Raw genomic sequence first — 27,922 nt, 5'->3', positions numbered from 1 at the left:
TGAGTACTGTCCTGGACTAGCTGTCAATGTGTCAAAACCAATGTGAGGGACTATAATTTTTTAGTATTTCATGATGAACCCTTAAAGTTATGACACTACATCTACAGTGTGCTAGGCAGTGATTGATTTATTGATTGACAGGAGACACAGTTTATTGTGGCCCAGGTCAGCAGGGCAAAGGACAGTTGATGGAGCAGCTTTGAATTTTATCAGCAACTTGAAAGCCATCAGTATTCCAACCTGAAGAACTCTCTTTCCTTCATTTGGGTTACAGTGAGAATGTTTTTTGGGAACAAGTATATGACTAACCTTTGCAAGAGTGAAAAAAAATATTTCTTGGTATGGCCTCTTCTTTTATGTCTAGAAACTTCAAGATTTTTAGACTTAATTTCCCTTTCCTCTTCCCCCTACTTACACAATAGAAGCTTACCAGGTATAAAATGCTTTTCTGGCATAGTGGATTCCAGGGAGAATTTATCAGGAGCATTTTGTTTTTAGGGACATAGTTTACAAAATGAGGATCATCAAACTTGGACAGAACCATTTTGGTTGCATTGTGGGAGGCAATGCTCTTCACAGAAACTGATTTAAACATTTCAGATCTAAATATACTTTTAACCTGAAGGTTGAAAGATAATAACTAGATATAGAATAAGGTTTATAGGGTTCTCAGTGTAATACATGGATTTTTAATTCCCTAAATAGGTATTAAATATAAACCTCCATTTAACTTGAAGAGCCTTAATATAATCACATGAAAAAAATTTCCAATTTATTTAGTTGCATTTCTGCAGAGCATTTCCAGTTGTTTCAGATTTTTCTTAATTTATAATTATCAAGATACCATTTATTCTTGGTATTGGAGTGCTAGCCAGAGCAATTAGGCAAGAAAAATATATAAAAGGCATCCAAATTGGAAAGGCCACTGTGAAACTGTCACAATTTCCAAATGACATATTATGTATATAAAAGCCTAAACATTCCATCAAAAAACTGTTAGAATTAATAAATTCAATAAATTTGCAAGATACAAAATCAACACACAAAAATCTGTTTTCCCCCTAATAATGAACTATCAGAGAAATTAAAATAGTTCCATTTACAATTGCATCAAGAGGAATAAAATGCCCAGGAATAAATTTAACTGAGGAGGTAAAAGACATGTGCACTGAAAACTATAGTACTGTGATGAAAGAAAGTGGAGAAGACACAAATGAATGGAAAGATACTCCATGTTTATGGTTTAGAAGAATTAATTTTGTTAATATTCCTATACTACCCAGGAGAACATACAAATTTAATGCAATCATCCCTATCAAAATTCCAGTGGCATTTTTCACAGAAATAGAAAGAACAAACCAAAACTTATATGGAACCATGAAAGACCCTGAATAATGAAAGTAATCTTAAGAAAGAAAAAGCTCAAGGGCTCACATTCCCTGATTTCAAATTATATTAGAAAGCTTTAGTAATCAAAATGATATGGTATTAGCATAAAACCAGACACAAGGGTCAATGGGAAGAATAAGGAACCCAGAAATAAACCTATGCTTATGTAGTCAATTAATTCATGACAAGCCATAAATATAAAATGGGAGATGGACAGTCTCTTCAGTAAATAGTGTTGGGAAAATTGTACAGCCACCTGCAAAAGAATGAAATCGGGCCACTATCTTACACCATATAGAAAAAATAAACTCAGAACGGATTAGACTTAAATGTAAGACCTGAAACCATAAAACTCCTAAAGAAGACCTAGGCAGTAAGCTCCTTGACATTGATCTTGGTGACGATTTTTTTTTGAATCTGATACCAAAGCATTAGTTGGGACATCAGTCTGTTAGAATTAATAGCATCACCAAAATGAAAAGACAACATACAGAGTGGGAGAGAACAACTGCAAATCATATGGAGAAAAGGAAACCCTCGTGTACTGTTGGTGGCAATATACATTGGTGCAGCCACTATTGAAAGTTGTATGGAGGTTCCTCACAAAATTAAGACTAGAACTGCCATATGACCCAGTAATTCTATTTCTGGGTATCTATTCAAAAACAAAAATACTAATTCAGAAAAGCATAAACACCTCCGCGTTTGTTGCAGCATTATTTATAATACCCAAGTATTATATACCAAGTAACTTAGTGTCTATTGATGGATGAATGGATAAAGAATTATTGTATGTATATACACAATGGGATAACTGTATTTAGCTGTTGAATTTTAGAATGGAAGGTCACTGATGACTGAGACAATAGTTATTTCCAGGAGGTGGTGGGATGAAAACCTCATTGAAGTGAGTTTTGCTGAAGACTGAAACAAAGAGATGGGGTAGAAGTGAAGGTGGATGGCAGAAAGACCATCTAACTTACCCCTCCAACCAGGGCCCTTTGCTTATGGAAGGGGGCACAATTTATTATTATACTAGTGCAACTGGGGTATATTGACTGGTCACTCTTGGTGTGTAGAGCAAGGGATTTCTCAGGAAGTATCTGTTTATGTCTTCTCTTTACTTTTTCGGAAGCAGCTTGTTATACATGACTTACCGGTGCTTAGTCTATTGCTAATTTGATGAATTTAATAGACTGGTATGAAAAATTTGCTCAGAGCTTTTTAATAGTTCTGCTTTTTCCACAAGCAGTTTATTTCCTCAACAAATTGGCTTGACAGTTTTGATTTCCCTGTGGACACTTGAAAAAAAAAATCTTGCTCTTAAATATAGAAGTTTGTACAATGTGAAAATGAAATTCAGTACCTAGAGTCTTTATATATATATATATATACACACACACACACACACAAACTTATATATATATTTTATATTATATATATATTTTAGATTTTAATTAACTATTTGATAGAGACACAGCGAGAGAGAGAATACAAGTGGAGGGAGTGCGAGAGGGAAAAGCAGGCTTCCTGCAGAGCAGGGAGCCCGATGCGGGGCTTGATCCCAGGACCCTGGGATCATGACCTGAGCTGAAGGCAGACACCCAACAACTGAGCCACCCAGGCACCCCTAGAGTTTCTATTGTTTAACTGAAATACTTTCAGGGATGAGATTTGTAGTAGTGGTCCTTAGTCCTGTGAAACATAGCTGTTACATATAATGACTGGCATGTGTTTTGTCTAATAATCAATTTTATCTGATTCCAGTAACTTTTTAAAAACCGAGACCGATCATTAAACAGTTGCTAACTTGCTAATGCATTTCACTAATTTTATCCATTGCACATTTTGTTTTATTTCAGTGTATTTTTATTTAGGGTTCTGGTCTTCAATTCTTTTTTGATCTTATACCATAGTGGTTAAAGAAAAAACCAATTTGTATTTGAATAAGTTGCAAATAATAATTGTGATATAAACAATATCTGAAATAAAAAAATTTCAGAAAACAAAGGTATGATGAATACGAAATAAAAAGTTTTTTAAAATAATAATGCTGTTGGGGCACCTGGGAGGCTGTCATTTTAGTGTCCAACTCTTGATCTCAGCTCAGGTCTTGATCTCAGTGTCATGAGTTAAACCCCATATTTTCCTAGCATGGAGCCTACTTAAAAAAAAAATTGTGCTATTAATAATGGCTTTCTACTACCATTAGTTAATATTTCAAGGCACCATACAAATGGTTCTCAACTTTGATTATTTGTTAGACTCTGTTAGGGTGATTCTGAAAAAATCATGTTGTACAGGCTCAACTGCCAGCATGTTGAATCAGAATTTCTAGGGAAGGAGATTAGCTTTTTAAAAAAAAATCTGTGATGCTGGTGCACATCAGGTTGGTAACTACTTCTCTGTGTACTTAAAGGTAGTTTAATTCATTTATGATAATTGGTGTAAATCCAAAGTTTATATCTTACTATCATCCTCTTTTCTTTCTCTCCTTCCTTCCTTTTCCTGTCATTCTTTCCCTGTTTCCCCTTTTGTCTCCCTCCCTCCCTTCCCCCACCAGGGCCTCCCTAAACTGGTAAGATTGTATTTGAAGCTTAAGAGCTAGTTTTAGGAAGTAGGAATTAGTTCTGTCATTTTCATGTACAATTATGACTTTGTGGAATTCATATTATCTTCAGTATGTGTTGAAGAATATTTTTAAGCTACTCAGCGATTTGTGAAGATGAGTTCATGTAAAAATGTGTCATTTTACTTTATTGGGCACAGGTAAAGTGCATCATTCATAATACATTGAGAGAGAAGTAAGCTCACTGCTTATGCCTTTGTGTGGAGCTAACACTTTTTCGTTAGGAAATTTCATTTATAATAGATAATTCATGATCCTTTCCTGCAGGGACAGGTGAGGTGCTGGTGTGCTCTTCTACATGTTAAATATCGTTAAGTCTTAGTTTCCTTTTCAATGAAAACAAAACAAAACAAACTTTTACACCTGAGCTGTAAGACTGCATTTTTGAAATCATTGATTTGGAGATGTGCATAGGCTCTATGTCTGTATGTATATTAACAGAACCAAAGTTAGAAATAGGCAGCAATACAATAAAAGCTGGGGAATTTAGTACCCCACTTATATCAATGGATAGATCATCCAGCAGAAAATCAGTAAGGAAACACTGGCTTTGAAGGGCATGTTAGCTGTACTTAACATATATGTGTAGAATGTTTTATGCAAAAGCAACAGAATACACATTTTCCTCAAATATATATGGAACATTTTCCAAGATAATTCGTGTTTTAGGTCATAAAACCAGCCTTAATAAATTTAAAATGCTTGAAATTATATCACGTTACTTTTCTGACCACAGTGGTATCAAACGAGAAATTAATTACATGAAGAAAACTGAAAAATTCACAAATGTATAGAGATTTACATGCTGCTGAACAACCAGTGAGTCAAAGAAATCAAAAGAGAAATACCTTGAGACATGTGAAAATGGAAATGTAACATACCAAAATCTATGCAGGAAAAGCAGTTCACAGAGGGAAGTTCATAATGATGAATGCCTACCTCAAGAAACAAAGTCTCAAACAACCTAATTACACCTCAAAAAACTCGAAAAAGAAGAAAAGATGAAACCAAATTTAGCAGAAGGAAGGAATTAAAGCCTAGAACAGAAATAAATGAAATAGAGACTAAAAAGAACAGAAAAGCTGAATGAAAGAACTCATTCTTTGAAAAGATAAACACAATCGATAAGCCTTTAGATAGACTCACCAAGGGAAAAAAAGATTCAAATAAAATCAGAAATGAAAGAGAAGATGTTACAGCTGGTACCACAGAAACACACAGGATATACAAAGGATAAGAGACTAATATATGCCAAGAAATTGAACAACCTAAAAGAATAGGTAAATTCCTAGAAACATAAAACCTACCTAAGATTGGGTAATGATGAAATACAAAATGTGAACCAATCAATTACTAGTAAGAAGATTGACTCAGTAATCAAAAACCTTCCAGCAAACAAAAGTCCAGGACCAGAATGGCTTCACAGGTTAAATTCTACAAAAACAATCAAAGAAAGTTAATATCAATCCTTCTAAAAATCTTAGTGAAAATAGAAGAGGAGGGAATTCTTCCAAAGTCATTTTACAAGGCCAGCATTACCCTAATACCAAAAACACAAGGATGCCACAAGAAAGGAAAATTACAGTCTAAATATCCCTAATAAACAAACACAGATATAAAAATCCTCAATAAAATATTAGCACATTGAATTCAACCATATATTAAAGGATCATACACGTGATCAAGTGGGATTTATTCCAGAAATACAAGGGTGGTTCATCCATAGGTCAGTCAATATGACACACCATATTAACAAAATGAAGGATAAAAATCCTAAGAACATCTCAAAAAGATGAAGAAAAATGATTTGACAAAATTTAACATCCATTTATATAAAAACTCAAAGTGGGTATGAAGGAAATATACTTCAGTGTAATAAAGGCAGTATATGACAAGTAACACCACCCTCAACTGTGAAAAGCTGAAACCTTTTCCTCTAAGGTCAGGAACAAGACAGGGGTGCCCATTATTGACACTTAACATTCAACATAATACTGAAAGTTCTAGACACAGCAGTTAAACTTCTTGAAAAAGAAACAAAGGCCTCCAGTTTGGAAAGGAAGAAGTAAAATTGTCAAAATTTACAAATGACATGATATTATATATAGAAAATCATAAAGACTCCACCAAAAAACTGTTAGGACTAACAAATGAATTCAGTAAAGTTGCAGGATAAAAAAATCAGTACACAAAAATTGTTTCATTTAAATACACTAATAATGAACTATCAGAAATTCAGAGAATAATCTCATTCACAATTTCATTAAAAAGAATAAAGTACCTAGGAATAAATTTAACCAAGAAAGTAAAAGATCTATATATTGAGAACTATAAGACATTGATGAAAGAAATTAAAAAAGACAAATAAATGAAAAGATATTCCATGCTTATGGACTAGAAGAGTTAATATTGTTAAAATGTCCATACTATTCAAAGGAATATACAGATTTAATTCAATCCCTATCAAAATTCCAAAGGGGGAAGGTGTTTTTCACCGAAATAGAATGGACAATCCTAAATTTTGCAGAAGCACAAAAGACCCCACATAGCCAAAGCAATCTTGATAAAGAACAAAGCTGGATGCATCACAATCTCTGATTTCAAAATATATTATAGAGCTATGGTAATTAAAACAGTATTGTATTGGCATAAAAACAGCCACATAAGTCAACAGAACACACTTGGGAACTCAGAAATAAATCCATACATACCTCGTCATTAATTGATGACAAAGGAGCCATGAATATACAGATGGGGAAAAGACAGTCTCTTTAATAAATGGTGTTGGGAAAAATGGACATCCATAAACAAAACAATAAAACTTGACCACTTATCATACACCATACACAAAAAATAAACTCAAAATAGATTAGAGACTTGAACATAGGACCTGAAACCATGAAACTCCTAGAAGAAAACTTGGGCAGTAAGCTCCTTGACGTAAGTCTTGGTGATGATTTTTGAATCTGATACCAGAAGCATGAGTTGGGAGATCAGTCTCAAAAGTTTCAGTGCAGCAAAGGATTGCATCACCAAAATGAAAAGACAGCCTACTGAATGGGAGAAAGCAATTGCAAATCATGTATTTGATAAGAGACTAATCAAAATATACAAATAATTTGTACAATTCAATAACAAAAAAAAAATCCAATGAAGAAATGGGCAGAAGACCTTTTTCTATTTTTTTTTTCTTTTAGAGTTTATTTTTAAATAAACTGTACCCAACAGGGAGCTAAAACTTAGACTCCTGAGACAAGAGTCACATATTCTACGAACTGAGCCAGCCAGGTGCCCCTGAATAGACCTTTTCAAAAGAAGACACATGCATGGCCAACAGGTACATGAAAAGATGCTGAATGTCAATAATCAGGGAAATGCAAATCAAAACTATATTATATGCTTTCATACTGCATCATTCTTTTCAAAAATGTCTTCACAAGATAACACCTTAGTGAAAGTATTGGTTTAGAGGAGCAGTAATGTGGATAATAAAATCTTTCCCTTTCATCACACTGCTCTTTGAGCCACAAAAATGCTGCTGAGTTTACCTATCAAAGAATCTGTGACAGAAGGTAGTTTCATTCATTCATATAAATATACAGATCATATTGTTGAATACCTTTTTTAGCGGCACAGACCTTGTCAAATGTTAAAGGACATTTGGTTTATCCAGATTACTAACTTCTTGCCATTAACATCCTGTTGAGTCCTTGTTATGTGTCAGGTTGTGACTTTAAGAAAAAAAAGATTTATGGGACACCTGGGTGGCTCGGTTAAGCAGCTGCCTTCGGCTCAGGTCATGATCCCAGCGTCCTGGGATCGAGTCCCACATCGGGCTCCTTGCTCGGCGGGAAGCCTGCTTCTCCCTCTGCCTCTGCCTGCCACTCTGCCTGCCTGTGCTCGCTTGCTCTCTCTCTCTCTTTCTCTCTCTGACAAATAAATAAAATCTTAAAAAAAAAAATAAAAAAAAAAAAGATTTATTAGAGAGGCAGGTTGGGGGCGGAGGGGGAGAAGGACGGAATCTCAAGCAGACACCCTTCTCCCCAGCGAGGAGTCCCACAGTGGGTTTGGCGGGGGAGGGTTGAATATCACCATCCTGAGATCATGACCTGAGCCAAAATCGAGAGTGGGACCCTTAACTGACTGAGCCACCCAAGCACCCCCCAGGCTATGAATTTCTTTTGTTGATGTTCCATCCATGTTGAATGAATGAATGGGCAAAAGTTTTTCTTCCTACATTTTGATGCATGCCTGTTCCTCTTTAAAATTCTCTTCTAATTCCTATCTTGATTGTCTCAGCACAGCCTGATCATTGCAGTAATTAAAATTTAGTTTCTCTGTAGGATAGGGAAACCCCAAATAATAGTGATGTAAAATGGAAGTTTAGTTTTCTTCACCTAAAAGAAGTCTGTAAGGGGCAATGAAGTGCATGTGGAATGGAAGGTTTGCTTCATGGAGTCAGGGGGTACCCCGGCTCCTTCTGGCTGTTGCTCTTGTTTCGATGGTCCTGGGGGGCTGCTAAAATTTTATTGAGCAATTCCTCAATCCTTGATCCAGATGGCAGGAAGGAGCAAGATAAGGAGAGGATGGAGCCCATTCCATTGTAAGGAGACTCCCTAAAAGTAACTTTTAAGGGTCTGATATATGTCTCCTTGGCCAGACTTAATCTTAAAACTGCATTTTGCTACAAAGGAGTCCGGGGGATACAGTTTTTCACCTGGAGAGTAATGTGCCTAGTAAAACAAAAAACAGAAAGCAAAACAAAGTAAAAACCAAAAATGAAGCAAAATGACCCTCCCCCCATCCTCCCAGGATTCTGTTGTTAAAGAAGAGAAAGTATCCTGTGGCAGTTACTGGTCTCTGCCACAGTCATTCATTCACAGTAATGCTGTCTAAAGGAACATCCTGGAGTCCCTTTATCTCTCAAGTGATTTTGCCAGTTCTCAAGCCTCCTGTCATCACTGTCTTGTTTACGCCTACTCCTGCTTGCCCTTTCCAGAAGTAGTGAGAAAGTCCTGAATCAGAGATGGACCTGATGTCCTCTCATTGCTAGTGAACTCCAAATGAATTTGTAGTTTTAAAATTATGGACTGTCACCTTTGTAATCCGCTTCTTACAGTTTGTCTTAAAATGGTTCACATTGTACTCTAATTTCGTACCCTCACTTTGGTTTTGATTTTACAAATAAATCAACCATACTCCGCCTCTGCCTCGGTTCTCCGTGTCTCTGCATGTCTTCGTGTACCTCGATCTTAGTAGGTATTGGTTTTCATCCCTGGGATCTAAGTCTGAGGAGGGCTGCAAGCTCAGTGGTGCCCAAACAGGAGTGTTTTATGCTCTATAAATGCCTGCTAAACGAATGAATGAATCCCAGCCTCTCTTCCTCTTCTCTTCGGAGTAGAAGATTGTTTCTATATTTAAAGAATCTTCTCTCGACTTTGCTGCCATTTCCTCTTCGTTTCTCATAGCTGACTTTTTATTAAGTAAACCTCCTGGTTTACTAACGCCTTGTTCTCTTCCCTGAGTTGAGGCTCCCTCCGTGATTTTTCAGATTTTGCTTTGAGATTTCCCCTCCTCATTAGCCTTTTCTGGTTGTTTAGTCTCTGTGACATCTCTAAGAGCACGCTGTGTTATTGACGGTGCATTCTGGGAAATACGGTCTTTGTTCTTTTGCCTTTCTGGCTTTTCCTTCTGCATTTCCTTTGTTGATGTCCTTCAGCTCTGTAGTGGTGACTGGTGAGCCAAACAGTACGATGTTGCTTTCCTCCTTTGTTCTTTTGTCTCTGCACTTTGCAGTATCTCAGGTGCTAGGCTGCTCTTTGACCTTGGCGATTATTTCTAAATGCACGATTACGAAATAGACACAAATTGCTTTTAGTACTCATTTCTGCATCCCTTTTAAATACTTCCTGGGAGCCTCAAACTCCTCTATTTAAGCAGTACGTCTGAAATCTGGGATGCTGGTCCTTGCCTTGGGTTCCTGTCTGTAGGGCATTGCTTCCGAAACTGCGTGGTGGTTACCCTAATGGTAACAAATAGCAGTTTCCTCTGTGGTGTTTTCCTTGTCTGGAATGCCCCTTCCTTTATTCTTTCCAACTTCTTCTTCTTCTTCTTCTTCTTCTTCTTCTTTTTAAAAAATTTTTTCCTGTTAAGATCAAGTTCAGGGATCTGCATTTCACAAAGATTTCTAGGGTGACACCAGACCTTACTGATTTTCTGGGCTTTGAATTCCTGCCATACTCATCTGTGTATTACCTGGTCCTCTTCATATGCTTTTGTCGTATTGTATTGTAGAATAAATCCTCTTTATTATAAATGTTTTACCTCACAGATACTCTGTAATCTTATTCCTCTTTGTACTCTCAGTGACTGCTTTATAATCAGCCTTTAAGAATGCGTGCTGTGGATGATGGCATCCCCTTTTCATTTCCTTATCTTGTTCCATTTCTAACACTGAGATTGCTTAAAAAATTAATTTTTCTTATCACCAAACAAACATTTCTCTTCCATAAATGAAATGGAATGCTTGGACTGAGCTGAATGACAGGTTTTCAACAGCCTGATTGCATTTTACATTGCACTATTTTTAGTACATTATAAAGGGCTTGGAATGACTGTTGGAGAAGTAACTTTTCTGTCTTTTGAGTGTCTCCGTCTCTTGAGTGTCATCTAAAAACTTGGAGTAAAAGAGTCATGAAAAGAGCTAGCGGGATTCTGTGCATACACAAAGTTTTGTATGGGGTAAGGGGGAGAGAGAGACCGGGTAGGAGAGAGAAAATGAATAAATGAGTGTGAAAACACGTGCCCTCCAGGCCCCACTACTTGGTTAATAATGCCAGGATGATGTTGGACTAGCAGGATAGAAGACTAGTTGTGTCGAAGGGAGGGATGTCCCATAACGATGAGAATTCATTTTAAGACCATTTTTGCTCCTCATCCCCTACAAAAAGAAGCTTACCCAATTGTTTTTATGATAATTTTTTTATTACAAACCACTTTATTATTTTTTTAAAGATTTTTATTTATTCATTTGACAGCGAGAGGGGAACACAAGCAGGGGCAGTGGGAGAGGGAGAAGCGGGCTTCCCCAGTGATCAGAGAGCCCCACGCGGCGCTCGATCGCAGGACCCTAGGATCATGATCTGAGCCGAAGGCAGATGCTTAACGACTGAGTCACCCAGGCGCCCCAATAAATTGTTTTTATAATCAATTCTGCAGCAATATGGTAATGTTGGATAGACATATCGGATAAAGTCAATCTGGTTAAACTCTGGTGTCTTTTAAAATTAAAGTATGAGAAATTAGCTGTGGTTGAAATTTAGCTCTGTGGAGATTGAAGATCTGGATTAGTAGAGTATGATTCCAGACTCAAATGAGGGGAACAGAGGACTCTGTTCACCTACTTATTTTACTTCTTTTATTTCCATAGGGAAGTTGAAATACTGCCTTGTGGTTCTGAATCAGCCTCTGGACAAATGTGTCCGTCATCTTTGGAGCAAAGGTAATCTTAATTAGCATTTATATCTCTACTTTCTTAATCTGTTTAGGACGAATATGACTCTTAAATATTCCAGAATCTAACTACAATACCAAAAAGTGGAACTTATAACTAAGTGGTATAATTACTAAGAATGGATCTGTTCTGTTAGTAGTTTCTGTGGGGAGTTTCCACAGGATGAACCCCCAAGGACAGAATGACAATGTAGCATCACCACGCCATGTTTCATATATTGTGTGGATGTTAATCCTGAATACTCACCAAACGTTTGTTAAGTGTAAATAGTTTTGGCACCAGCAATGGTAGAAAGTATCCTCAAGCCTAACTCATCCCAGCGTTCAGCAAAAAGGTATCTGTTGAGGGACCAGATTTGCAGGAAAAAGAAAAGAAAAGAAAAGAAAAGAGAAGAAAAAAGACCAACAGTATATTAGGATCTCAAGGGATGCTGAAAAATATAAACGTGCAGGAGTTTTGCAGAATTCATACTTCCGTGAGTTTTCCTATAAGAAACAGACTTTATTAACTATTTTTTGCATTATTCTTTGATTTTTATAGCATTAGCTATAGGTGAGAGAATAGTATTAAATATCATTTACTGTTTTGAACCTCTGCTTTTCCATGAAATCTTGGGCTTTTTTCAAAGGGATACTTCTGCGAAGGTTAGCAATGTAAATTTTGAGCCAAATTAGATTGGCAGAAGATTATGATTCTTGATGTATTGGTGTGTATTCCAGATGATTCTCTTACTGCAGAATTCTTTTGTATCCTCAGCTTCAAGGCTATGTGTCCTAGAATCCTGTCATGTCAATAAGCTCACATGTGGACAGGGGTAGTTGTGATACTAGAGGGAATAGATCATTATGGATGATTTTGTATAATGAATTTTTCTTGTCTTACGTGATTACCATGAAAACGCTTTATTCTAAATTTAGCTATTTTTATGTTAGCCGGCTGAAAATGTCACATTATTATTGTACTAAAAGTTGGAAGGCTATTTAACCAGTAACTTCACTTTCCTAGAACCTCTCACTTGCTTATAATTAGGTGGTTATTCAGGTGCCATCAGAAAGGCCTTTATGTTGTCACGGTAGCACCTAGTGCTGTGTCTGGCACATAAAAATTGCTTAGTAATTACAACCAGTGAAAGAATGAATTTAATTTGGTTCATATTGCTAATAAATACCAAAGTAAACTGATCAGGCACATTCTTTTGATTTGAACTTACCAGGTTTTCTTCTATTTTTAGGAGAGGGTCAACAATTGTGTTTTATTACACTTCCTTAAAATAGGCAAAATAATCATTAATAGGAACTGCTGGAAACCTTGGGTAGGGAAAACTACATCTAGGAAGTCTCATTTTGGAGGGTGAAGGATCCTGTTTTGTTTGTGGGGTGAAACGGTCTAGACTTTTGAGCTGACGCTTCCGATGACATTAGTTTCCTGCAGTGAATTGGATTAGAAAAAGTTTCACGCCTGACCTACACCAACTATTTGATTTGCATGAAAAATGAACGCTAGGTCAGGCTGTATACATGGGGAGAACTAAAGATATCTAAATGTGACATGGACTACAGTGGTTAGATAATGTTCATTTCCAAAATAACTTTTCTTTAGATTGTTGAAATATACTTTCCTATATATGTCCAGGATGATTCTTGGCTCTCTGGAGCAATTAACCATTACAAAAAGTGGATCTGTTCATAAGTACTGAGGAAAGGTAGAATAGGGTTTTCGTGATTCTCACAACAGAAGCTGTGATTTTTTTGTTTGTAGTATCCTGTTTTGTGTTGCTCTTCTTCCAAATAAAACTTAGAAAAAAAAAAAAAAGGTATTGGGTGCATGAGTGGCTCACTCGGTTGAGTACCCAACTGTTGGTTTTGACTCGGGCCATGATCTCAGGGTTGTGAGATTGAGCCAGCGTGGGGCTCCTCACTCAGCGGGGAGTCTGCTTGAGATTCTCTCTCTGTCTCCCTCTGGCCCTCCCGTCGTGTGTATGCATGCACACTGTCCCTCTAAAATAAATCTTTTAAAGAAACTGGGTGCTGAGGAGGGCACTTGTTATGATGAGCCCTGGGTGTTGTATGAATCACTGAATTCTACTCCTGAAACCAATATGGTACTGTATGTTAACTAACTAGAATTTAAATAAAGATTTGAAAAGAGAAAACAAAAACAAATACCAAACAAATAAAAGTAAAAAAAGAAAAACAGGGAGAATTGGAGCTTCAGCTGCTGATGTTAACGAAGAGAGAGACCTAGAAAAAATATAGGGCAGCCTTGAGGGCCTGGGAGAAGGCAGTTGTGGCAGTTTGGGATTTCAGCACTTAAGGGCTGGGAGCAGGCTTGCCCGCTACTCTGTCTTGTATGCGTGACTTTTTCTGTAACTTTCTGTAGCAAGTCTGAAGATTTGTGAAGAACAGAAATCAAAGGGTGAAATCCAGACTATTGTATCAAAACAAAGACAAAATTTAGAGGCTGTTGCACAGTGTCTGTCTTTTATATAAAATCAATAATTTAACTTTCATCTATGCTAAGGACTTTTGGCAAGTAGGGATTTCCTGAGATTCCTTTAAGGGGAAAGACTGTTTTGTAGGTTTATTTATTTTGCCCTGCAACGTTTTTATGACATATGTAATTTATTTTAAATGACTGAAGAAGGGATTCAAAGGAGATTAAAGGTAGAGATGTTTTTAAATGTATTTGCTCTTTAATACTTCATGAAGTTTCAGTGTTTTTCTTGGTTATAGGTCTTGGTCATTTTAATCCCTACCTGTCCCAGCAGTTTGTATACTTGGTTTAATCTGGAGATATAGGTACAGAGATAGGTGGATAGATGAAAGGGCAGATGGAACTGTAGTTAGTATCTAACTTTTCTGTAACTATCAGAGGTTATTGGCATTTGTGAATGGATATTGCCCTCAGATTTCTTAACTTTTTCTTTTTCATTTTTTTTAATTTTTTTTATTTTTTAAAGATTTTTATTTATTTATTTGACAGAGAGAGATCACAAGTAGGCAGAGAGGCAGGCAGAGAGACAGGGAGAAACAGGCTCCCCGCTGAGCAGAGAGCCCGATGTGGGGCTCGATCCCAGGACCCTGGGATCATGACCTGAGCCGAAGGCAGAGGCTTTACCCACCGAGCCACCCAGGCGCCCCTCTTTTTCATTTTTTTGAGTCAGACTTCCTCTTCCAATAAATGTGTTTCTCATCCTGAGATATCTGATAAGTGAAGAAAAATGGGGAAGTCTGTGTTTGAAGGATTCTGCTTATTTCTTTTGTAGATCAGTTATTCTCCACTTGGGAGCACCATACTTGTCAGGGTCTCCAAAGGTAGTAAGAGAGATCTGAGTTACATTAAAAAGAAATCTGATATTGACTTACCTGGGATGAGGTTTTAGATGGACCATATATCAGATTCCTAGGAGTTTGCCTTATTAAAGTGTATCTTCATTTTTAATGTGAGTTCTCGCTTTTCTCTGTCTTTTCCATTTGAGCCATAGAACATGGTGACCAGGTGAATTAGATTATGAGTAATCAAATTACAGTGATGCCAGGTACTTATGTACACAGTGACACTCTTCCTCTAAGAGGAGTTAGTTTTCTTCACCTGGTCTGTCTGTCTGTCTGTCTTTCTTTCTTTCTTTCTTTCTTTTTCAGTTCTCAGCTAACAAACCTTCAGATCATGCCAGGGTATAGGCACTATACTTGGGTTCATTGCTGATGAGGCTTTAAGTTATAAAATCGGGTGGGTCTTTGAGGTTAAAAGGACACCCATAGAGCATACCTGAATCAAAATAGAAACAAGGTCTTTGATTTTATGACATCAGTGTTTTCCCTTCTGTTTCATTTGTAACTGATGCTTGCTGAGGCCATTCTAGGTCAGCCATTGGGTCCAAAGCTGGGGATCTAATGGCTGGTTCTTAGTTGTGACTGCAGTTGAGATAAGAGAGCACAGACACAGGTGCTTCCTCAAGAAGGCAGGTCAGAGGCTCTCGGAGCCACAAGTCCTTAGAATGAACTTGCTCGTCCTTGTTTCTTAAGTAGCTGAAATTACCATATATTTGATTGACTATACTTTGGTCATGTCTGTATGCCTTTTGGTTTCTTTTTTAAATAAAAACACCTTGCATAAATCAGTTTTTAATAGATCCTGACTTGCTCTACTAATTAACTGATCTTATGCTAGTAAGTAGTAATGTCATCAGATTTAAGTTTTAAATGATGTAGGATTCTGCTGTGAGGCACACTACTACAAAGTAGTGTGAGGCACTACTTTGGTAGTAGTTTTGTTATATCTTTCCTTTATAAATTGTGTACTCTAGGACTCAATAAGCTTCTTTATACCTATTTATTTGAGGTTAAGCTCAGCCAAAATAGCAAATTTATATAAGATTCCTTTTCTTTTCTTTTTTTTTCTAGCCCCATTTTTCTATTCGGTGGGACCTCTACCTCATTTCTGGTATCCAGTGTGATTATTCTTCTTAAAATAAGAGAAATTGAATACATGCCATTTTTAGGTAGATTGGTTGAATTGATCGGTTTGCTTTAATATAACTTGGTATCCATCACTGTTTTAATCTTATTAAATCTGTTTGTATACTTTATCCCTGTTAGAGGGATTTCCAGGAAAACATATTTTCTGATAATTACCTTACAATTTTGAAATCACCTTAATTCTATTCTGACAGCTGACTCTGGAAGGGCTTCTGGTCCATCTTTTTTAAAAAAGAGTGTGGTTCTGCATACACTACATTTTTTCTCTCTCTCTCTCTCAGGCCTCCTCTGTCACAGCTATTTTTTCTTACGTGTTTAATGATTGATAGGATAAAAAATGACATTTGTTATTTTCTTTCTTTTTGCATAACATAGATTTTTATTTATTCATTTTGCAAACTTTCTCTCATGCTTGGAAGTCCAGCACCAGTGCTGTCTCTTGTGAAGGAAGGCTCCCTCAGCTAGCCTCCATAGAGAGATCATCTTAGTATTTGTATTGATTTTCTGTTACTTCTAAATGTCACCGTATTCATCCTTGAGGATAAGCTCCTTGACAATTGATACAAAATGCTTTGCTTGTGGTGTTTCCTCTTATCTCCTGTGAGACCAGCCTGAGGGTAGTGATTGTAGGTTATGTTGGCAGTTGCTGGAGACCAGTGTTGGTCTTTGGTGCTTTCTAGATCCTGGAAATACTCTTGCCCTGAGGTGAGCCCATTAGCAGGTGCATGCATGTGGGATCTTTCATTCGCTCTTCTGATTCATCTTCGGTCCTCAGCCTTGGTTGGGTCCCTTTTCTACTTCTGTTAAACTCGAAGACTATCGTTCATTTTTTTCCCCCTCTGCTCTCTGGCTCCCAGATGCTTATTTGGTATTTCCTCATACAATGACTTAGAACTCATATTTTCATTAATCTCTCGTTCTTTCCACATAGCTTATGTGCAAATGTATTCCTTTTTTTGCCTCTATGATTTTATGCCTTTGATGGTTGAGGTGCTAACAAATGTATCATTGTACTATATTGTCTTTGTTCATTAAGTTATTATGGTAGGATACATCTTCTATTATATACAAGGATAGAAAATTAGGCAGTTCAGCAGTACTCCTATCTTTTGACATTAGTGTCTAAATAAATTCATCATATAGTCTTATTGTAATACTCATAAAGCTCCTTTAAAATAATTTTGTTGTGAGAACTGTATATTAACTTTATTGTTGTGAATTATAAATGATTGTTTTTCTCTAGATTTCCATCCTTAATTATAGAACTATGTGTGCATTGTACAAATTTAAAGCATCAAATTTGTAATGAAAAAATCAGTCCTTATAACTGTTTACTATTCTCTTTATTGTTTCTTGCTTTTATTTTTTCCTTTTTAACTATTTCCTATGAAGTGGTTTTCATAAGTATTTTTAAATATCAGGGTAATAGATGAAGTGTTACTAATAAATAGGAAAATGCCTCTGAAATGATGAGCGCCAGGCCATGTGACTCTGTATGCTTCATGGCAGGTAAAATAGGCATTTTAAGTGTCTGTTTTTCTTTATTGTTTATGCCATTTAGTTCTGTGTCCTAATAGGTCAGTTTTTTTCTTTTTTCAAAGATTTATCTACTTGAGAGAGTGAGAAAGAGAGTGTGCATGCACAGAGGGGAGGGGCAGGTCGGAGTAGAGAGAGTCTTTAAGCAGACTCTGTGCTCAGCGTGGAGCCCCATGCTGGCCTCCATCCCAAGACCCTGAGATCACAACCTGAGCCAAAACCAAGAGGTGATCGCTTAACTGACTAAACCAGCCAGGTGCCCCTAGTATGTCAGTTTGTAATGTGACCAGAAGATGGCTTCCAGATGAGCATGGTTGCTTATGGTTTATGCCCCATAAACCGTGAGTATTTATAGAGCTATTGATGTATGCTCCATGTTTAATCTAATACACACACACACACACCTTTTTTGCCTGATGTTAAGCCTCATAGAGTGATCCTGCTGTGTGGTAATGAGAGGAGCATGAGCAGCTTATTGATGGTTATCCTTGCCCAGGAGGCTGAGAGGTAGCCTTTGTGGTGTGGTATCCGTAGTGAAACAAAGTAAAAAGAAAAAAGGTCCCAACGGATTCTAGTTCTACACTAACTATATGGTGGACTTCCACTTAAAGTCTAGAAGACATCCCCTCTGGATCGCTCTCCAGGGCTGAATGCAACGTCTTGAATTTCTTTTCTTTGTGTTCTGTAGATCAAAGTACTCAGGAGTTAGATGGCCTTCCCTGAAATGCAGACCTTGTCATGTTCAACAGTTCTTCCTAGCAATTTGTAATGAGAAATGAAGGTTTCTCTGTGGTGATTTTTCTCTGCTTCAGTTCAGTATATACCAATCCACTTAGTATGAAAAACTTCTTGAAGAACAGGCTGGAGAAGCAACCAGAGAAACATGAGGACGTTCACATTTTCTCCCACATTGTATTGTCCGTTGTGCCCTTCAGAATCAGGAAGTATTTATTTTTACCTGAGTCCTGTTTTAAACCCTGTATACTGTTAGGTGTTAGATAAGTACTAGTGTTTCTGTGTGTATTAAGCCTTTGTCCCACTTGGTTTAGTGGCTTCTCTCTTGTAATAGGGTGTTTCAAAGTCAGCTATATCTGGAAGTTTATTTAATCGACTATAGATGAGTTAAACATTTCCACAGTTAGTATTTGTGTACAATGATAGATTAAAAAATAACTGGAACTTTTATGTAGTACTAGTCTTTGGGGAAAGCTGAGCCTCTCTGAGCTTTTAGTTTTACAAGAGTAAAACTTGATTGGAGCCTTTGGAAAGAAGCTGCCACTGGGAGGCAGGGAAGGAAGAGGGTGTAAGCAGTGGGCTCTTTACCACCTCACTAGGAGACAGATGTTTGAGAGAAAATCTGGTCCACATTCTTGGTATGTGTAGTCAACCTGAGTGGAGTACCAGAGGAGAAAACCTTAGGGAAAAACGCTTATTTAAGCTACTAGAAGAGAAACAGTATTGGGAGGAAGTACTCTACTTTTGAACATGTTTAGTAGAACTGAACAGTGTGAATTGTTTGATTCGTCTAATGGCAGAATCTCGATGGAAATGAAACCATGATACCTTCTTGTGAGGCTTCTTTGCAATCTAAACAGTTACCATGAATTTAGCCTTTAGGAATAAGCTGGTTACGACTACCTGGATAGGTATAATAGCATGTACATTTTTGACATTTGAGTATATTGAGGCTAAGACCTAACAGATACGTTATCTGGGAAAATGCTAGGCTTTAGGGTAACTCGGATTTTAGTTAGGATGATTTGGGATGCATCTGTTCTAGTAATAAGTAGCTTAGTCATTAGACTTAAGAATCCTATAATAGTTAAGCTTATCACAGTTTATTGAAGCACCAAATTGACACCATTTGTGTCATTTTCTGTGCTTAGTGTTTCGCAGAACTTATGCTTGGAGCACATTTAAGTGAACATTGAGCCAAAGATCCAATGAGCAATTTGCATACTTCGTTCTGGTCCATTAAGTAAAACAGTTACGTACGAGCTGTGGTCCCTGTAAATAAGGCTGGCAGAAAAGATCTGTTCCAGTCATACAGAAACATTTGGGAGACTACAATAAGATTAATTAATATAGAAGACATTTCAGTGTATTAGTGGCACAAAACAAGTTTTGTTTGATATAAGACCAGACATCTATTTTACCATTCCCATCCCCAAGATGATGGTCCATTTCTATTAAATGAGATCTTTTATCATTCTGTGTATTATAATATAAATATCAGATACTTAAGACTTCTGTGTTATTTTCATTCCCAGGATTCCCTCTTATATTTTTGTGTAATTTTAGTAACTATAATATCATAGAGAGTATAGGGAATTTGTACCACAGTTTCAGTACCTAATATTTGAAATACATTTGGGGCGCCCTGGATGGCTTAGATGGCCCTTAAATGTCTGACTTGACGATTTTGGCCGGGCTCTACGCTCAGCAGGGAGTCTGCTTGAGATTACCTCCCTCTCTCCCTCCCCACACTTGTGATCTCTCTCTCTCTAAAATAAATAAATCTTTAAGAAAATATTTGAAATACATTTATAAATCTTGTGCTGTACTTCCTAATTCCATGGTACTTTACATAAACTGCTGCACTTGATACACTAAAGAAAGGTCATTTTCACATCAACTTTCACAGCATAACTTTTTCTAGTATGTTTACCCAAAGACAAAAAATACCCCTCCATTACTTTGTTCCTTAATCCATATTTTTTTGAGCATGGTCTTTGTCAAGCAATGTACAGGGACTGGGATACCAATGAGAAAGACACAGGCCCTTTTCTTAAAGTGTGTAGAATCTAGTGTCTGATGTACCCATTCCCAACATATATTCCAAATCGTTGCTGTAAGGTGTTAGGGACTGATTGTTAGGGACTCATTTGTTTTCTCCAGAATCATATGTTGAAGCCCCGGTGTGATAATATTTGGAGATAGTGTCATTAAAGAGGTAATTAAGATTAAATGAGGTCTTGGGTGTGGTCCTAGTGCTGTAGAAGTGGTGTCCTTACAAGAAGAAGAAGAGACACGAGGGTTGGTGTTCTGGGGAAAGGCCATGTGAGGACAGAGTGAGAAAAGGTGCCCATCTGCAAGCTGTGGGAGAGGCCTCAGGAGAAACCAGCTCTGTTCACACCTTGACTTTAGACCTCTAGTCTCCAGAACTGTGAGAAAATAAATTTCTGTTACATTATCCAGTCTATGGTATTTTGCTCTGGAAGCCCTAGCAATTTAATGCAGTTGTATACAAGGCGTCTTGGCAAGTGGAGGATTGTTCAACTCCCTGCTCTCTATAAAATAGCATTGATCTCAAAGGTCCTTTTCATTTGTAAGCCTGGTGCCAGGTGTTCTTATAGGCAGTCTTGATCTTACTGTAGTACCTTGTAGCTTCAATCCATTACCAGTACACATTGACATTCTATGCTGAATAGCCTTAGACTGATAGTGGTTCTCCTTGTTTACAGAAGACATTTCAGTAACTTCAGAAAAACAGTTGAAATACCATGTATACTAGATATTAATTTGATAGAAATAGATTTGGGAAATAAATTTTGTATACCTTAGACACAGGAAAGAGTATGGATCAAATAGAGCAAAACCCAAATTTAAATAACTCAATTATCGGTAATTATTTTGGGCATTAATTTATTACCCTGTATATATGTATTTGCTTTTCTTATAAAACATCAATTAGAAAGTTTCTTTGCATTACTTCGGCACCATTATAAACCTCAGTCTGGTTATTTTGTAGGTCATTTAATCTCAAGGCCAACCTTTGATGGATTTTTTCCCTCCTCCTTCATAGGCTGTAGTTCTTATATGATGTGGCCTGTTCGCAGTGTGGCGGCCAGGCTTTTACAATAGATTTGTTCATTGAGGAGTAAATAAGGAATTACAAATCTCACCACGGGACTCATGGTGATACTGTTACCTACTAGGTAAGATTATCTAGTGATGGAAGGATGTTTTAGGTAAGGGCGACAGTAGTTTTTGTTTGTTTTTTGTTTTTTTAAGTTTTTTTTTTTTTAATTTATTTATTTGACAGACAGATCACAAGTAGGCAGAGAGGCAGGCAGAGAGAGAAGGGAGGAAGCAGGCTCCCTGTTGAGCAGAGAGCCCGATGCGGGGCTCGATCCCAGGACACTAGGATCATGACCTGAGCCGAAGGCAGCGGCTTTAACCCACTGAGCCACCCAGGTGCCCCTAAGTTTTATTTATTTATTTGACAAAGACATAGCAGAAGAGGGAACACAAGCAGGGGGAGTGAGAGAGGGAGAAGCAGACCTCCCGCTGAGTGGGGAGCCTGATGTGGAGCTCAATCCCAGGACCCCGGGACCATGACCTGAGCCAAAGGCAGATGCCTAATGACTGAGCCACCCAGGCACCCGATGGGGACAGTAGTTTTTAAACAAAGAAATATGTTTGTAAAGAAATGTTGTTCCCGTGCGTGCTTTATTTTGTTTGTTTTTACAGTTTTGTGTTTCTGACTTGTTAACAGACATGTAATTCTTTTTAAGATTTTATTTTTAAGTAATCTGTACAACCAATACGGGGCCCAGACTCTTAACCTCAAGATCAGGAGTTTCGTATTCTACCAACTCGACCAGCCAGGTGCTCCCAGACATACGGTTCTATGATAAAAAGGTTTAAGATATGTTATTCCCTTTTTAATATGTACATTAGGAAATTACTTCACCTTTCTTCACCCTCAATTCCTGCCATGTTAATAATATATATGTAATACTTGGGTGGTTTTTATGAAGTGAGTTGACTCACTGATGTAGCCATATTGGAAAAATGATTCATCGGACCGTCCAGGGATAGTGAGTAAAGTGGGTTAGTGAGATCAGCTGATACATTTGCCAAACTTTTATCTTTTAAAAGTTACCTGCCTCTCTCTTCTTTCTATGCAACTTAATAGTGAAAGTGGGAAAAATACTGGTGGTGGTTATTTCCTCCCAGTAAGTAATAAATGAATGACCAAGAATTGAGCAATATAAAGTATTTCATTTTAAATTCCTTCACCCTGCTGTTGAAATTTTTTCTATATGTAAGTGGTCAATGTGTAAAATGTATTTCAAGGTAGTGGATGTTAATGGAAAAATAATAGAATCATCCAGAATATTTGTTTTTGCATCTATGATTCTGCCACTAAATAAAAGTGTCAAAAAATGCACTTACTCCTTCTGTACTCCATCATCCCCCTTAAGGACACAGGAGTATTTTGCTTGCTCAGTAATGTGATTATGTCTTTAGGATGTTCTTGGAAGTACAAAACAAACAATAGAGGATGAATAAGGTACACTGAGTTTTTTTCAACTGTCAGCAGCTTTTGGCTATGTTAAGAAATAGATTGGTAACATGTTTCAGATGTACTTAACATTACTAGCCTGGACCATCCACTAGACAGATATTTATTAAATATATAACTTATCACTGGTTACAAACCCAGTCTTTTTGCTTAATGATTACTTTGTACATCTTGTTTATAATTTGGTAATTTTGGTCCTTTTCTTGGGGTTCCACTGGCACTCATTCATGATTCCACTGGCACTCATTCATGATTCACATGATTCTTCCTGTTCAGTAGCATATAGAATATTGTAGAAATAATAAAAGAGGCAGTATCTTTGTACTGGCTGGAAATAGGCTGGATTTGTCACATTGGAGGGAGGAAAAAAATATAAACTAAAATTTCGTGTAGATATGAATGTACATAGAGAATTTAGGGATGTTGAGAAATAAAAATGTGCCTTCAACAACTATATATTTATTTAACTCAATAGAGTTGTTTTCACTTATCCATATGGTTTATCCATGGCCATATGTTAAAATTCACCTGATTCTCCTTTGCTTTGATTTTGTAGCTAGGACTATTAGTTTTGTTTTTCCTTACCTTTTAGTTTTACTAATATCAATGATTACTAAATCGAAGATGTCCTTTAGAAACTACGCTTTTAATCAAGACATTCAAGAGGCCTCTGAGTACTATGTCCCAAAACTCTTACTGAGTGAATAAAATATCACCTCTCATTGTTGGAAATGGTGTAGGAATATTGTCGGTTGTCATGATGTTACACATGGAACATTGTTGTGAGTTTTTAAGGGACATTTTTTAGCAGAGGCCTTCATAATAACTTGCATACCATGTGTGCCCTTTTATATCTTGTCTTAGATAACAAAGCAAAAATATAATATGTGAAGTTACAAGTTAGTCTAAAACCAGCATTTTTTCCCAACTGTAACAGAATTATAAGCATCTTTAATAACTTCCTAATATTTTCTTGCAGAGGGTGTGAATTGTTTATGTTCTCAGAGTGTAACAAATCAAGATATATCTGCTTTTTGGGTTTTAAAGAAACCACAATCGTGGGGGTGCCCGGGTGGCTCAGTTTGTTAAGCCTCTGCTTTCAGCTCTCGTCATGATCTCAGGGTCCTGGGATCCAGCCCTGCATCTGGCTCCGTGCTCAGTGGGGAGTTTGCTTCTTCCTCCTCTGCCTCTTCCCTGGCTTGTGCGCTCTCTCTCTCTCTTAAAGTAAATAAAATCTTAAACAAACAAATAAACAAACACAGCACTCCTTTCTCCACGGGAGAAAAACAGAAAACATATGCAAACTTTTTTTTGGGGGGGGGTGTAAATAGAACGTTCTCCTTTCATACTTAACAATGTTAAAGACATTACATATGTTTAGTTAAATGTGGTATAAAATGGTTTGGAGGTTCTACTTGCAGAAAATGGTTTTTCTATCATGTCTATGACATCTGTTAACTCTCCATAAGCACACAGCTATGCACTATTATAGCTAGTGTAATCCTGAGGCCTTCTACAGTAAGCTGAGGCATTACCATTCATTCAGTTTAACAAAACTCTGAGGTTGTGGTATAAATGTGTATATTTTATTCTTTATTAGCCTCAACTGACATATACGTTTCTGGAAGGAAGATTGAGCCTTATAACACTTGTGTTTCTTGTCAAAAACAAAAACAAAAATCAGCCCTAGTTATGGCAAATTTTGATGAACTGTGAATCTCAGCAAACTAGAAATTTTTTCTGCTAACCTATGAGAAGTTGTGAATCCTAAATGTCAAACTCCTAATCAGTATGAAAACAGCTTGGTAAAGATTCTGTCCATTCTCCTGTTTCTTTTCTCTCTCCACTAATGAGACTCCATATCTTAAATGTTGTTGGTCTTGGTACTTGGAGATCCTTTGCCATTAAAGTGAGTTTCAGTTATATTTACTCTATGGTTCTTACTATGTCAGGAACAGTCACTAATTATTTTATATGAAGATTTTTAATACTCGTTAAACACTGGAGCAATCTGAAGTATTTATGTATTAATATTTCTGTATCAGTGTGGTATAGATAACAACTTCATTAGCATTTCAACTTTAGAATTAATTTAAAATCTACTAGTGCCTTCTGAGCCTTTTGGGTTTCTCCTAAACAGTTTTGTATTGCCATTCAGTTGTTGACGGTGTCTGTTTTTCTTTTTAAATTTTGAACAGTGAACTAACTGTAATTTCACCTGTTTTATATTGTTTTGAATCAAAAGTAAAAGACAATGTATTCCTTGTGATACATGGATAGTGTCACTTTAGTAAATTTAAGTAGTATCTTTAAGGTAAAAATGGTTACTTACCTCTGTTCTTTTAGTTTAATGAATGATACCAAATAGTTCTGTAACCTAAGGCAAACCAATAAATATGTCAGCACAATAAGTGAAGAAACATTACAGAACTAAATAAAAGAAGTTATTTACAACTATGGAATAAAAAATGTTAAAATTAAATGAACTTAAAAATGTATATAAGAGAACGTTTATTGGTGAACTTTTTGCTATACTTGTATTCTTTTTCTTTCTTTGATGTGTCAAGACAGCCTTAACCTGTGTCAGATTGATGTTTGGTTCATCAGACTAGGAGGTTATTATATTGCTTGATTAATTGGTTGCTGTCAACATCTTTATTTCATTTGACCTTTCCAAACTGCGTTTTCAGCTTTGGTATCTTAAGTAAAAATGAGGAAACACTGCTCCAAAACAAACTAAACCGTGTTTACTACTTGTTTTCATCTTATATAACATCAGTAAAAAGATGCAATTTTTAAAATTAATTAATGAAATTGGTTGTTTTTCCAATTGGTTTCTTTAAATATGCATGATTCTTGCCCATTTTTATTTACTATGCTTGTTATTTGGAATGATTGAGATCTTTGGTGCCTTTGATATAATAGATGATGATGGTGCTTTTAATTTTTTAAGTAGGTATTGGAAACTTTCTTCAATAAATAAAAACTACCCTGTCAGTATTACTGAAGGAAATTAAAGAGTTGGGAGACCTATTTTTACCCAGGATTATTTAGTAAACAGGTCTGTAGATAACTAATATTATAAAGGGAGAAATGCAAATTAAAAAAATTCCTGTGTCTGGATGAGTTGGAGAACATTTTCCAATTTCAAAAATTCCTTTGTTTCTCTTTACTTTATTTTCTCAGGGAAATGGCTTTTTTTCTGTACAGATTCTACAAGGATGAGTGAACAAATGTTCCTTTGAGCTTTTGGAGATAAGGATTATATAGAAGCAAATAAAGTCCCGGGACTTTTCCTGAGATTTAAATTCATTAGCACAGCACGGACAGTGACCATAAGAAAGAATCAAGGTTTTAAGTGGGCAAGTGAATGTCAGAAATGGAGGCTGTATTTATTTTTCCCTTCAGTATTTCTCTGCTTCCAACTCCTTTGCCACCTCCAGCCGACACATAAGGCAGTGCTTTTTAAATATATCCTCTCCTCCCCAATTTTGCTTTACAACTGTGCTTGGGGAACAGCAATAGATAATTTTAATTAAACGGTATGGATGTTTTTCCAGGGGAAAGTACATGTAATAGGATTGTTTTAGCTGTTAACTTTCACTGCTGGATTAGATTTGTTTTCAAATAGCTCAACTGATGCTAGCTCTTATTATTTTTGGCCTGAAATATGCTTTCCACTGGAAATTTCTGTATTTGTCTCTTAGCACATTTGGAACCACCTCATCTTTGTCTTAAAATCAGAACTTCCATGATTTTCACTAAGTTAGGCTCACTCTTAGAAGCCTTCCTTAACCACCGCCCTTCTTTCTTTCAACCTTGCAGATGTATGTCAAGTGATGCCGACTTTCTTATTACAGTGTTGCCTTATTCTCCGCCATTGCTCTTTCTTGCCCCCAGCTAATCTCCGGTAGGTACTAGTCCTGACCTGCTTAGCTGCGGTTGGTCCGGGAATTATCTGCCTTCCTGTGGTGATTTTCAGTTTGTCTCTCTGCTGTATACCATCTTTAGATTCATTTATTCTGTTTGCCGAAGCTTTGCAGGTGTCGCCATTGCCCACAGGATCAAGTTCCTGGTCCTGAGGTTTGTAGGCTTCTGTATTTAACCTTTCTCTACTCTCCTCACTCTTACATGTGCTGTCTTCACAAGGAGACTTTTAACTTTTTGAGGGTAAGATCTTTGACTTTTACCTCTTAAAGATGTTCATGTAGCGCCTTTCATGTCGTGGACCATTAGAGATGATAGAATCTCTATTATTTGTCCGTCTGTCTGCTTTTCCTCCTGACTGCCTGTTGGCTTGCCTTCCTGTCGGTATGTCAGCCTGCTGCTGCTTCTCTATGCCAATTTGATTATTGGTCTCTCAGGGCCTACATTACCCATTTGAGGAAAATGAGTCTGATGTCTCCTATCTATTATATCTGACATTGTCCTGCACTTTTTTTTTTTGTAGGCACGTAAACTCAGTTTCTTCTCTTTTTCTAGATTTCTAAGATCTAGCACCCAGTTTTGTTTTTTGTTTTTTTTTTTTTTTCCCACATAACATGATGTTGCCTTTCAGAGTCCTTGGTAACATGAGAGGTCTATATATTGTATGCCAAGGAAAATTATCCTTGTAGAGTATATAGTATTTTAAAGAACTTAAAAAGTAGAAAGCAGATGAGTTCTTCGTTATGTATATCACTGTATTTCTGATTACCTTATGTACAGTGAAAGTGCTAAGTTAATATTGCAGGTGATGGAAAGTTGACTTAGAGTCATTGCTTTTTACATTTAAACAACTAACCCAAGTATGATTTTGACAGCTCAGATAGGTTACTTGTGCCACCTGGAAGCAAGTCTGGTCTCGTAGACACAGTGCAGTTAGTTCAGAAGATACTGTTAGTTCATTCAACCGTTAAAAACAGAGTCACCATTTGACCCAGCAGTTCAACTCTAAGGTGTATCCCCAAGACCTCTGAAAACACATGTCCACACAAAACCTGTATATGACTGTTCATAGCACAATTATTCAGACTAGCCAAAAGATGGAAACAGTCCTAATGGTCATTAACATGAATGGGAAAAAA

At 36.8% G+C, this 27,922-nt stretch overlaps 1 protein-coding gene across 6 annotated transcripts in view; it reads left to right on the top strand.

Moving 5' to 3' along the window:
• Positions 1-27,922, top strand: part of TPK1 (thiamin pyrophosphokinase 1) — a 347,265-nt gene that overhangs the window by 63,789 nt on the left and 255,554 nt on the right. For all 6 annotated transcript variants that reach the window (XM_080818627.1, XM_080818623.1, XM_080818626.1 and 3 more), the window contains one exon: positions 11,448-11,519. In XM_080818627.1, the coding sequence (XP_080674753.1) occupies positions 11,494-11,519 (26 nt within the window). In that variant the 5' untranslated portion in view covers positions 11,448-11,493. The remainder of the gene's footprint in view (positions 1-11,447; positions 11,520-27,922) is intronic.

Source organism: Martes martes, assembly GCF_963455335.1.
Source record: "Martes martes genome assembly, chromosome: 11".
NCBI classification, from domain to species: Eukaryota; Metazoa; Chordata; class Mammalia; order Carnivora; family Mustelidae; genus Martes; species Martes martes.
The sequence above is the reverse complement of the archived record's forward strand: the minus strand, read 5'-3'. Positions and strand labels throughout refer to the sequence as shown.